General features: G+C 44.7%; 1 protein-coding gene across 1 annotated transcript in view; it reads right to left on the bottom strand.

Moving 5' to 3' along the window:
- Positions 1–13,009, bottom strand: part of LOC130222034 (NACHT, LRR and PYD domains-containing protein 14-like) — a 34,714-nt gene that overhangs the window by 3,808 nt on the left and 17,897 nt on the right. Inside the window, exons 7-8 of the mRNA XM_056454652.1 lie at positions 7,715–9,512; positions 201–374 (exon numbers count right to left, since the gene is read on the bottom strand). Of these exons, the coding sequence (XP_056310627.1) occupies positions 201–374; positions 7,715–9,512 (1,972 nt within the window). The remainder of the gene's footprint in view (positions 1–200; positions 375–7,714; positions 9,513–13,009) is intronic.

Here is a 13,009-nt window from a genome sequence, read left to right as displayed (position 1 = left end):
ACACCGGTGTGATTGTACATGTGAAAGGGTTAAATATGTTTGTCTATACACATGTTTGTGTATATATATATATATATATATATATATATATATATATATATATATATATATATATATATATATATATACACAGAGTCTATATTTGTTAACCCAATATGTAACTATTTTTTGTAGTCATTGTTGAGTGGAGAAGCTTTTACCTCAGTGTCTCCAGTTTACAGTTTGGACTCTTCAGTCCATCAGAGAGAAGCTTCACTCCTGAATCCTGCAGGTCATTGTTACTCAGGTCCAGCTCTCTCAGGACACAGTTTGAGGATTGTAGAGCTGAAGACAAACTCTTACAGGACTGAACAGTGAGATTACAGCACTGTAGCCTGTGTAGAGGACAAAGACAATATTTAGGTGGTCATCTGGGACCTCATTGATCAACAATGCTTACTCACAAAAACTATGTGTACACCAGCTTTCACCCTTATGGTCAGATGTATTAACACCAAACTGAACGTGAGTATGTGTGTTCCTCCACACTAACTTCATGAGTGGTGAATGCAAATTTCTTGTGTTTTTGTCTGTTGGCGACTCAGAGGCAGTGAAGTGAAGCTGCAAACGTTAAACTATGAAGTCTAATGCACTAATGCATGTGAGTAACTTTGCAATTAATTAGCTGACAAAATATTAGATTATTGTTGTCATGTGTTTGATGGGAATTTTACATCAATTACGCAATTTAGATAAAAAAAGGGCTTGCAAATGCTTAGGACGAGACTTCAAGCTGCAGAATGTGCAATTAATAGTCTAATTAAGTGAAGTTTTCAAACTAATTTCGAGAGGAGCACGTGATATGATTGACCGCAGCTGGCCACTCATCTACATTCACTAGTTAGCCAATCAGATTAACCCCAACTCACTATAAGTAGCCTAGCTAGAACTACTCTCTTATCTTCGTTTTCCGAAGAAACTAACGATAAGTCCGCTCCAGCTCTTCCGAAAGCTACTCACGGACAAACCAACCTCCTACTATTTTCAATCATCATCATCATCATCATAATATCGTCGTCAACTACAACGAAAACAACAACGGAGGCGGCGGAGATCACAACAGCGCAGCAACGGGCAAGAAAGAAAGCTCCGCGCTCCCTGAAACATCAGCCCCATCTCAACAACACCCAGCTCAGCCTGGAAGTCTGCCCGAGACTGAGGCTCCAGTAAGAGGCCAAAGGCCTAGCTACTCCAGCCAGAGCACAATGTTTTATTCAATCCTCTATCTCCCGCTACTTCAAACCGCCACGTACCTTCTCCAGCGTCATCATACGTCTCTCGTATCCAACAAACGACAGTCACAGAACTCCTCCAAACTCCTAGACGCCAGAACCACATATTCCATACTGCTGCAATAAACCTGAAAAGACCTTACGAATCCACGTCTTCGCTGACTCCGCCCCCCTAGGACATTACAACCACACGCTCCTGCTACGCCCCCTAAACACTACGTACTACAGCCCACAAACACTGCGCCACCCCGGGCCACCAGAGAAAGCCCTAAAGCAATCTCGGAATCTCCCGGACAATAACGCAACTCTTCTAGCCTGCAGCTCCCCAATCCAGTACAAACTCCAGCCCTCCTCTTCCAGCAATCCTAACCACTCTAAACCCAGCTCTCCCTCCTCTCACACTTGCTACTACTGCGGCGACAGGGACGCCGTCAGCCAAGTCTAAAGAAAACAAATTAATTGTCAACATTTTTAATCTTTATACTGATTTACGTTTGCACCCTGACCTAATTTTTCTGAATTTCTCATTCCAGGTCTGTATAACGGATCCAAGCCCGGTATCTTGGCGCCCCCTTCCCAGCCCTCCACCAACGCTGAACCAGAAATCACAGATATTATAGAAAAAGAGATCGACAATAAATTCAAGTTCGATCCCCTCATTCTTGCTGCTTCGTCAAGCACATTCACATTAGCCTACTGAAATGGGCATTAGAACGTTTCTAAAAACGTCTAATAACGGATCTTTCATCTTCTTATAATTCCGCCTTTTTCAGCATTATCATCACGCCGAACGAAGATGCCCTAAAGAGATTTCTTGGTTTATGGCGTGGTATTTAATTAATCTAGTCTGCTGCAAAGCTTCGCAGTCGTCATCACCCCCGCCTTTTAAGTAATTCCATTAAACCCTGATCTCTGGTATTTCCGATTTCTGGCATTAATCAGGCATCACAATTCTACTTCGCAGTCTGTCTATCATTCGGACGCAGAAGTGACCACATTTCAGAAACAATTTGCGGGATTCTCGCCAATAACTACGGCGTTCGCACGTAGTTCATCTACTAGACGTTTACACGTATCTCTGAGATATAAGTTCTGAAGATATAATATATCTGAAGATATAAGAAAACTTAGTGACAAGTCTTTCTAATATTGGCATTTCCATCGTGGAAGAACCTCCGGCTCAAGCACTTCTATAAAAATTCCTAAGCATCAATTTGGATTCGCAGAATTGCATACATGCATACCTAAATAAATCGACTGAAAGTTAGTTCCCTTATATATTCTTGAAGAGAAAAGATCGCGCTAAGCACAAACTGTCTATCTTAGGACATCAAAACTCACACGCGCATTATCCTGCAGGGACGCCTTTTTGTCACGCACCTCCAACTCGCAGCATCAGTCCCCGGATTAGATGAGAATATATCTCTATCCGATCACGGCCATATCAACTCGGTCTGAAGGGCGTCGCGCACCGGAGGCACCGCTCAGCGCGGCGACGGGGTGCGCACATGACCGGGGGAAGGCTAATGCACACCAGACACGCAAATTCATATGTAATTTAAACTAAACTATTTACATAGCGCTCCGTGGCGCGGCAGAATACGAATAGAGTCCTGAATTGTGACTAAGCACTGCGGACAGCCCCCGACGCGCACCCTGATATAACATATGTTTTGAATTCTAAATGCATGGCGCAACGCAGCACGTCACCGAACAGCGCTTAAGGCGTGCGACCGGCTTATGCTTTCCTTCCTAAGCGCTGGAATTGCTGCCCACTCATTTATAAACGATCCAATTTCATCCTCAGTACATATCTTTAATACACAGACGCCGCCCCTGCCGTAGGCTTAGAGGGATGTTATCAGGACTGCCGACGCGCTACCAACGGACCATATCGCGGAGAAATTAATAGTCCGCCTCCAAAATTCTCATTTACCGTTACAATGAAGCCGCTGTCCACTGCACTAACAAAAGGCGTTATCATTATCATTATCATGCTTAACTTCATATACAACTCTTCATTTGGACTTCAGCAAAAAAAAAAAAAAAAAAAAATTAATTTATAACTGTTGTACATGTTCCTAATTATATAAGGAAATTGCTGATTCCCTTTCTTGCTTTTGTTTCTAGAAACTGGTACCAGAAGCAGAGCCGCACCTGACCTCATCCCTCCTTTGAAGATGACATTCCCACATACATGATTTGCATCAACACCTATAAATATATTTTAGGAAGTAACCTCAGAATATCTCAATAGTTCCTCACTACAGAACACATCCAAACATTTCATTCCCCACATAACACTTCATTCCCGTTTGCCCCCACAAACAATCAGTCTATTCATCACATACTTGCATTCACACAAACTATGATTCTATTGCTAATTCACAAACCGGCCTTATTATTAAAGGCTTCCCACCCTCCCAGACATCAGACTGCCCATCTCGCCCTACATACTCTCCAACGCATTTCCACACTCAGAAAGGATACCTATCCTTGCAAACAGACCACACTCTAGATGCAATGTTTATTCTTGTTTTTTTTCGAGTTTCTCAGATGTTGTGAAATTACAGTAACATCTAATTTGATCCGAACATCCACCCCACCATCACAGATCTAACTTTTATTGACGAGGAAACTATCAATCATGATAAACAGATCAATCCCGAAAAGGACAATGCATCTACATATTCAATATTCCCTCCCCCACAAGCCATTCCAAACACTCCTAGCATACATACACTATAGGAAATGCTAAGCTTAAGTCCCCCAGCCCCCCTTTTTCACACACCATCCAGTGACACGCCTTAGTTTCAAAAACACATTAAAGCAGTCCTCCACCATTCAGGCTTCCCACCAGATTCATACTCCAGTCAGATTTGGAGCCGCCACCACAGTTGTACATAAAGGGCTATCTCAACAACACATACAAACAATAGGAAGGTGGTCTTCCGATACCTTCAAATCTTACATTCGACTCAGCCACAGTCATCTAAAGGAAGCCCAAAGGACCCTCACCAGCAGACACCTTAAACCTAGCGGCCAAAGGCACGAGCCTAATCCAGGGATAAGACAAGACACAGCCATCCCGGCTCCCAGAGGGCGGAGGAGCTACTCAGCCACCCAAGGGCGCGGGCATGACCCAGCCACCTAACCCTGCTTTCTTCCTTCTGGCTCTGAGTCACACTCAGCTTTCTCTCCCTATTCACTCACCCAACTCCAGCAGGAGTTTTTCCCGCCCAGGCCCCCCCTGTCACCCCCGCCCCCCCTGGCCGCTGCCACAGAAGTCTTCACCACCCCTCCACCTTTCCCTGACTTCTGTAGGACCCTGCCCCCCCCATGGCTCTGACTCCCGCAGGAGTGTTACCCCGAGCTTCGGTTCCCGCAGGAATCATCTCACAGCCCCTCCCCCAACCCTAGCTTTTACATATTATAGGTCATTTTAACAATGACATATAATATAGCTTTATTTTTGCTCTCTGTTTGATTTTATTTATATAAATTCATATATATATGCACCCACGCATATAAATATTAATTTATATATAGCGCTGCCACCACCACGCTCTGTTCCCGCAGGAACACCCCCAGAGCACCAATTCTGCCTGTCACCCTCCAGCAGGAGTCTTCACCTCCCCCTCATCTCTCCCGACTCCTACTGGAGCTGGCCAAAATAGCTCAACCAACCCCGAGCTGTGACACGAGCACGAGTCACGTCACCGACCCTCCCCGGCCCTAGCTTATTTTATTTTCTTATACTTTATTTTACACACTTACCTTTCATTTATTTTATTTCATTTATATATATATATGTATATATATATGCACCCACGCATATAAATATACATTTATATATAGTGCCGTCACCCTCAAGCTCTAACTCCCGCAGGAGTGGTCCCGAGCATCGACCCCCGCAGGGGTCATCGCCCAACTGCCATTCACCCTTCAGCTGGGGCCTTCACCTGCCCTTCCCCTTCCGACTCCAGCTGGAGATGGCACATACAGCTCTATCTCCCGCAGGAGTGTCCAGGAGCTTCGACTCCCGCAGGAGTCCAAAAAATCGCCCCCCCAAGGCACTAGATTACCCCATTATATATTTATATATCTATATATTTTCATATATACATATATATTTATATATAGCGCTGCCACCTCCCAGCTCTATCTCCGCAAGGAGTGTTCCTTGAGCAATTCACTCCTTTGGAGTCCATGCCCCACCCCAGCCCCCTTCACCCCCCTTATCCAGCTGAAGTCCTCACTTCCCCTTCCCCATTTTTAACTACTCCAGCAGGATTCCTGTCCATCCCATGGCTCTAACCCCGCAGGGGTTTCCCCGAGTCTCTACTCCCGCAGGAGTATTCATAGCCCACACCAACCCTGCTCGGGCTCCCGCAGGAGTCTGTATCACCCTTTGCTCCCACAGGAGCCCCCTTTACCTTTCTTTCTGTAAAACCACTATATCAAGCAGCCGGATATAGCCTTCCAAGCCTTTTGGGGAGTTTCTTCGAATACACGGCTGCTGTCCCGAGTCTCCTGCATTTGGGGAGCTCTCGAGAACCACCTGATCTCGTACTCCCCTCATATGCTCTATGGACCAGGCGGGAGCCCTGGGCTCACCTATCTCCGAGCTCAGGGTTCTCTCCCGGGACAGCATGCCAAACTTGCTAACAGTTGTCAAACAATATCTAAGTGTGAACTCTTGAAGTGAAGTTTTCAAACTAATTTCGAGAGGAGCACGTGATATGATTGACTGCAGCTGGCCACTCATCTACATTCACTAGTTAGCCAATCAGATTAACCCCAACTCACTATAAGTAGCCTAGCTAGAACTACTCTCTTATCTTCGTTTTCCGAAGAAACCCCCCATCCACCCCTTCTCCTCCTTTTTTCTTTTACCACGGGGAGCTCTCGAGAACCACCTGATCTCGTACTCCCCTCATATGCTCTATGGACCAGGCGGGAGCCCTGGGCTCACCTATCTCCGAGCTCAGGGTTCTCTCCCGGGACAGCATGCCAAACTTGCTAACAGTTGTCAAGCAATATCTAAGTGTGAACTCTTGAATGTCTGATTAATTAAGAGTGTAAGCTCATCAACCCCTGTTCCACTTCCTGTTCTGCAGACTGTCAGTGTGCAGCAGTTCAGCTTGACCTTTATATCAGACCATTAGGTTCATTTATAGTCGGATTGATCCTGGTTGTCTTGTCCTTGTACTGCTGTGTTCCCTGTGCTCTCTCCATGTTTCACCCCAGTTTATCCCCATGTTACCCTTGTTAGTTGGCCCAGTTACTCTTCACCCCCTTGTTTACTTACTAATCTCTGTGTATTTAAGCAGCTCTTATTTGTTGATCATAGACATGTATGTGCGTATCTTTCTTTCGCATGTGTTTTCTGGTCTTCAGCCCTGCTCTTTTCTTTGTGTAAGGATTATATTAGACATTAAAACTTGTTTATTAAAAGGTCTCCAGAATGTATCTGTAAAGTTTCAGCTCAAAATACCCATCAGATTATTTATTATACCTTTCAGAATATGGGTATTTTCAACTTTGAACACACTGTAGCTGTGTTATTGCCTGTGCCTTTAATGCAAATGAGCTGGTTCTCTCCGTCCACCTTTCCCACATGTCAGAGCCACAGAGATCTCTCAGTATTGCTCTAAGGCATGTCTATATCTCCTGCTGCGTCTCATGTCAGATAAACAGCACAGTGACAGACAAGAATGAGAAATACTACAGTAAGAACTTATGCTTATTTGATGTATTTGTTGTGGAGTTAATTAAAGCCTTTCTGGAGCGATGAGTCACACACAATGTTGGTACCAAGTTTTGGTGGGTCTCAGAATTGCAGAGATTTGGATCCTATTTTAATGCCAGGAAATTAAAAATAAGAGACTGACTTGTGTTTCCATCACCCTAATATGACTGTACACACACTATACTACACACAGATCTGTTCAAACTGCTTACAGCAGATGATTTTCATCATAGGTGCCCTTTAAAGGGAGAGTTCACCCAAACATTTACCCAAACTTTAGCCTCAAGGAGTTCCAAACCTTTACAAGCTTCTTTATTCTGTTGAACACAAAAGATCATTAGCCTTTGACCTTCATAAGTCAATGATTACAGGTTTTCATCTTTCATCAAAATATTTTATTTCATGTTCAACAGAAGAAAGAAACTCCAGAAAGGTTTATAACCACTTGAGGGTGAGTAAATGAGTAAATTTGTAGTGTTGGGTAAACTAAGCCTTGCACAACCACTGCCAATACATAAATCTGAAGGTTATTAAAAACAATCTGAAATATTAAATTTGAAACAATTATTCACAGTATTCTGAAGTTCCGACAATAACAATACTGTACACTTTCATTTACATGATCAATTGTATTATTTAATATCAGCAAATGTCTATTTCTTAAATGAAAACAAAACCGACTTTGACTTACAGAGCTCTTTTGGAGGATTTGATGACTGCTGATAGTCTGATGAGACACTCGTCTGATCTCTGGAATTTCTGAAGCTCAAACTCCTCCAGCTCCTCCTCTGAGGTCAACAACACAAAGACCAGAGCAGACCACTGGGCAGGTGAAAGGCGAGCAGATGACAGACTTCCTCTACTGAGGTGAGACTGAATCTGTTTCAGCAGAGTTTGATCATTCAGTTCATTCAGACAGTAGAGCAGATTGATGGATCTCTCTGGAGACAAATTCCCTTCAAGTTTCTGCTTGATGTATGCCATTATTTTCTTTTTGCTTTGGTCTCTGTCATCCTGCTGTGTCAACAGGCCTCGTAAGAGTTGTCGATTGGACTGGAGTGACAGACCGAGAAGGAAGCGAAGGTAAAGGTCCAGATGTCCATTCTCACTTTCCAGAGCCTTGTCCACTGCAGTCTTCAGCAAATCAACCATACATTTAGCTTTGCTTTTCTGTATAAAAAACCATCCATGCTTCTTGTCCCCTTCTAGAAACAGATGTTGATAAAGGGCTGCAATGAACTCTTGAATGCTCAAGTGAAGAAAGCAGTACATGGTACCAAGAATGATTCCCGTCTCCTCCTTAAAGATCTGGGTACACATGCCTGAGTACACCGAAGCCTTATAGACGTCAATGCCACAGTCTTTCAGATCGCTCTCATAGAAGATCACATTGTTTCTTTCCAGCTGCTGGAAGGCCAGTTTCCCCAGTGAAAGGATGAGGTTTGGATCCCAGGAGACATCTGGTGTGTTTTCTCCATCATACTTTCTTCTGCTCTGCTGGATCTGAAAGCGGAGAAAGTGTGTGTACATCTGTGTCAGAGTCTTGGGAGATTCCTGCAGTGTTTCAGCATTAGCCCTGTGTTTCAGTTCAGTATTTCTGTTCTCCTTCAAAATGTTCTGGAGAACAGTGACTGAAATCCAGCAGAAGACTGGGATGTGGCACATAATAAAGAGACTCTTTGACAGTTTTATTTGATCCAGGATTTCTCTGGCCTGATTCTGATCTGTGAGTCTCTTTCTGAAGTACTCCTCCTTTTGGGCATCATTGAATCCTCGTATCTCTGTCAGCCGGTCGATACAGTCAGCAGGAATCTTACTGGCAGCTGCTGGTCTGCTGGTGATCCAGATGAGAGCAGAAGGAAGCAGATTTCCCTTGATGAGGTTTGTCAGGAGAACATCCAGAGAGACTGCTGAAGATACATCACGACACGTCTCATTACCAGCAAAGTTCAGAGGAAGACGACATTCATCCAATCCATCAAGGATGAACAGGACTTTGAATCGTGTCCTTCTTGTGAGGTCCAGTCCTTTAGTCTCTGGGAAAAACTGAGTTATGAGGTCTTTTAAACTTTGTCTTTCTTTCTCCTTTAAGTTCATCTCTCTGAATGGAAGAGGAAATATGAAGCTGATGTCTTGATTTTCTTTCCCTTCAGCCCAATCCAGAACAAACTTTTGCACAGAGACTGATTTCCCGATGCCAGCAACTCCTTTTGTCAGGACAGTTCTGATCTGCTCGTCTTGTTCAGCTGCTTCAAACAAATGTTTGCATTCAACCTGTATCTCTAGTGACTGATGACGTCTGGAAGCAGCCTCAATCTGTCTGATCTCATGTTCAGTGTTGACCTGTTCACTCACACCCTGAGTGATATAGAGATCTGTGTAGATGTTATTCAGAAGTGTGGAGTCTCCTTGCTGAGCAATTCCCTCAAACACACTTTGATATTTCTTCTTCAGGCTACATTTAAGCTGATTGATGAAGAACAGCTCACCTAAACACAGGAGCAAAGAAACAGATAGATTTAGTCTTGACTTATTAGATTAGATTAGATTCAACTTTATTGTCATTACACATGTACAAGTACAAGGCAACGAAATGCAGTTTAGGTCTAACCAGCAGTGCAATAGCAGCAAGTGCAGGATATAGGTATAAGTTATAAAGTGCAGTTATAGAAAAACTATGGTGATATTTACAGATGGATGTACTATCAACATTATATACAGGTTGTATTAGCTATGAACAGATTTACAATAAATGAATATATGTACAGGATGCTATTAATAGCAGAAGTGTGTAGATAGATAAACATAATTACAAATGTCCATGTGCAGTGGGTATGTCCAGTTCAGATAAGTGAATCAGTGCAATGAATATGTGCAAACTTTAAATGTGCAAATGTTAAATAGTGCAGTGATTGTGAGGAGTATAAGTTAGAGGAGTGTGGGGGGTGTATTGGAGGGGCAAAAGAGTCAGTGAGGGGCAGAGTTCAAAAGGAAGACAGCTCTGGGGAAAAAGCTGTTCCTCAGTCTGCTGGTTTTTGTCCGTGGGAGCCTGAAGCGCCTGCCGGAAGGCAGGAGAGAAAACAGTCTGTGAGCAGGGTGAGAGGTGTCCTTAAGAATACTACGTGCTCGGCGCAGACAGTGTTTCTTCTGGATGTCCTCTATGGCTGGCAGTGTAGTCCCTGTGATGCGTTGGGCAGTTTTCACCACCCGCTGCAGTGCCTTTCGCTCAGCAACAGAGCAGCTTCCATACCAGACTGTGACGCAGTTGGTCAGGATGCTTTCTATTGTGCAGCGGTAGAAGTTCACCAAGACGGCTGATGAAAGCTGGTTCTTCTTAAGTTGCCTCAAGAAGAATAGGCGCTGGTGAGCCTTCTTGACCAGGCTGGAGGTGTTGGTGGTCCAGGAAAGGTCCTTAGAGATGTGGGTACCCAGGAACTTGAAGGATGAGACAGGCTCCACGGCCATCCCGTTAATGTGGATGGGATCATGCGAGCCTGTTCGTCCCTTCCTGAAGTCCACAATGAGCTCCTTGGTCTTGCTGGTGTTAAGGAGCAGATTATTGTCAGTGCACCAAGTGGCTAGATGCTGTATCTCCTCCCTGTAGGCAGTCTCATCATTATTGCTGATTAGACCAATCACTGTGGTGTCATCTGCAAATTTGATGATGGTGTTGGATCTGTTCACAGGCCTACAGTCGATGGTAAAAAGGGAGTAGAGGAAGGGGCTCAGCACGCAGCCCTGTGGTACACCAGTGTTGAGTGTGACGGTGGTGGAGCAGATGTGGCCTGATCTAACATTCTGAGGTCTGTTAGTCAGAAAGTCCATAACCCAGTTGCAGAGAGACGCGTTGATATCCAGGTCTCTGAGTTTGATCAGTAACTTAGAGGGTATGACAGTGTTGAATGCTGAGCTGAAGTCAACAAACAGCATTCTTGCTTAAGTGTTTTTATTGTCCAGGTGTGTGAGGACAGAGTGCAGTGCTATGGAGACGGCATCTTCTGTGCTCCTGTTGCCACGGTAGGCAAACTGATGTGGGTCCAGTGTGGATGGCAGAGAGTCTTTCAGATGTGCCAGGACCAACCGCTCGAAGCACTTCATGATGATGGGTGTGAGTGCTACAGGGCGGTAGTCATTCAGGCATGTTGGGCTGGAGTGTTTGGGCACTGGCACAATAGAGGTGGTTTTAAAGCATGTTGGCACAGCTGTTAGGTTAAGCGACAGGTTGAAAATGTCTGTGAATACCCCAGCGAGCTGTTCTGCACATGCTTTGAGGACGCACCCAGGAATACCGTCTGGTCCAGCAGCCTTACGCACATTGATCCGACTCAGTGCGGTGTAGACTTCTGAGGAGGTGAGTGTGATAGATGAGTGGTCGGTTGAGGTAGTGTTCCTGGTGTAGGGTTCTGTATTGTCTCTTTCAAAGCGGGCATAAAATGGCTTATTTGTAAGTGACAGTCTGACAGATGTCAATGAGTAGGGCCAGACAGAATTTTCTAGTGGTGTAACAGGTCACAAATCTCACAGTTTGGATCACATAATGATTTTTTTAGTCACAGATTGGGCCATTTTTTGGATCAGTCATAAAGGAGAGACAAATGTCATTTGCTTTCCATTTATTACAGAAACAGCACTGCAGGACACTTTTATAAAAATGTATACTTTTGTATAAATAATCATCAGAATAAACAAATAGTAAAGTATTCAGTGTTGTGAAAAAAAATCACTGTTACTCCTACTGTTGCTGTTAACGCTAAATGTAGAAATCATCTGCAGAACCCATATTTACTTTTAGGCTCATCTTCAACAAATGATTGAGTTCTTCACTCATAAAACTTCATGTTTCATTGCTAGATGATCATTGTAGAAGAATTATTCAGTGGTGTAATCGTGTATTTCGACTGGTTGTCGCCTCCTAAAGGTTAAATAATGTAATTGCTGCCTACAACTTTCATTTTGGAGCATATGACTGTGATTTTAATCTTCAACATAAACATCAGTGATTTTATCTGAACTATCAACTGTTCCCTTTCATATGGGAACTTCTACGTGTGTCTGTATAAACAGACTTTTGGGCGTGCTTTAGACGACCAATCACTTCTGAAGATAAGAAAACGGGCCAATGAAATGCCAATTGAATTGGCGGAGCTTAGCTTCACAGCTGAAACTGATGAGCCAATTAGGGCTATATCAGTCGGCTGCTGGAGCCAGCTCATCAGAATTGTTGCTTCAGACTCGATCAGAGACTGAAGAACCCTTCTGCTGAGCTGACTTCCAACGCTGAAGGAAGCATTCCCTTCACCAGTGCGGGGTAAGACGTTTAAGCGGCGGTCGAGCTGGGTTTCCCGTCCCCTTGGCGTTTCGCTGGTGATCTAAACGAGCAGTTTCTACAAAGAGCAGAATTCCTTAAGAGAGCACACGGTCATGTAGCACGTCTTTTTAAAGATGTCGTTTCAACCGTGCATTTCTGGATGCGGTGGTTTCCTCACCCCAGATAACAGGCAAGAGTACTGCATCACATGCTTGGGGGTCCAACATGTTGGTGCGGTGCTCGCGGACAGTTCTTGCCCGCATTGCGATGGCTTGACTGTTGCGCAACTGAGGTTGCGTCAAGCTCTTTTATTAGGGCAAGTCACCCCTGCTGCTCCCCGCCAAGCGGTTACTACTCAGGCAGGCCTGAGGGTTACAGTGGGGGCTATTCCGTCGCCTTCGGGCCAGCGGACCCCTTGCTCCTCATCAGTACGCTCTGTCTCTGCTTCGAGTGCGAGCGTTGGTCCATCCTTCGGGTCGGCTGCGCTTTCATTTGATGACACCGGGGACGTGATGTCCATCGCTGCATCGGAGGGCGGGTTGACATGCTTCGATGAAGATCCGGACCCCCTGCCACCCTCCAGGGTTGTCAGGGTGGTTTCGGATCTGGAATCAGACATGTTAGCCGTGTTATCCCGGGCTGTTTCGGCTGTGGGACTGGAGATGGCTTGTCCCCCAG

Source organism: Danio aesculapii, chromosome 4 (assembly GCF_903798145.1).
Source record: "Danio aesculapii chromosome 4, fDanAes4.1, whole genome shotgun sequence".
Classification (NCBI taxonomy): domain Eukaryota; kingdom Metazoa; phylum Chordata; class Actinopteri; order Cypriniformes; family Danionidae; genus Danio; species Danio aesculapii.
The sequence above is the reverse complement of the archived record's forward strand: the minus strand, read 5'-3'. Positions and strand labels throughout refer to the sequence as shown.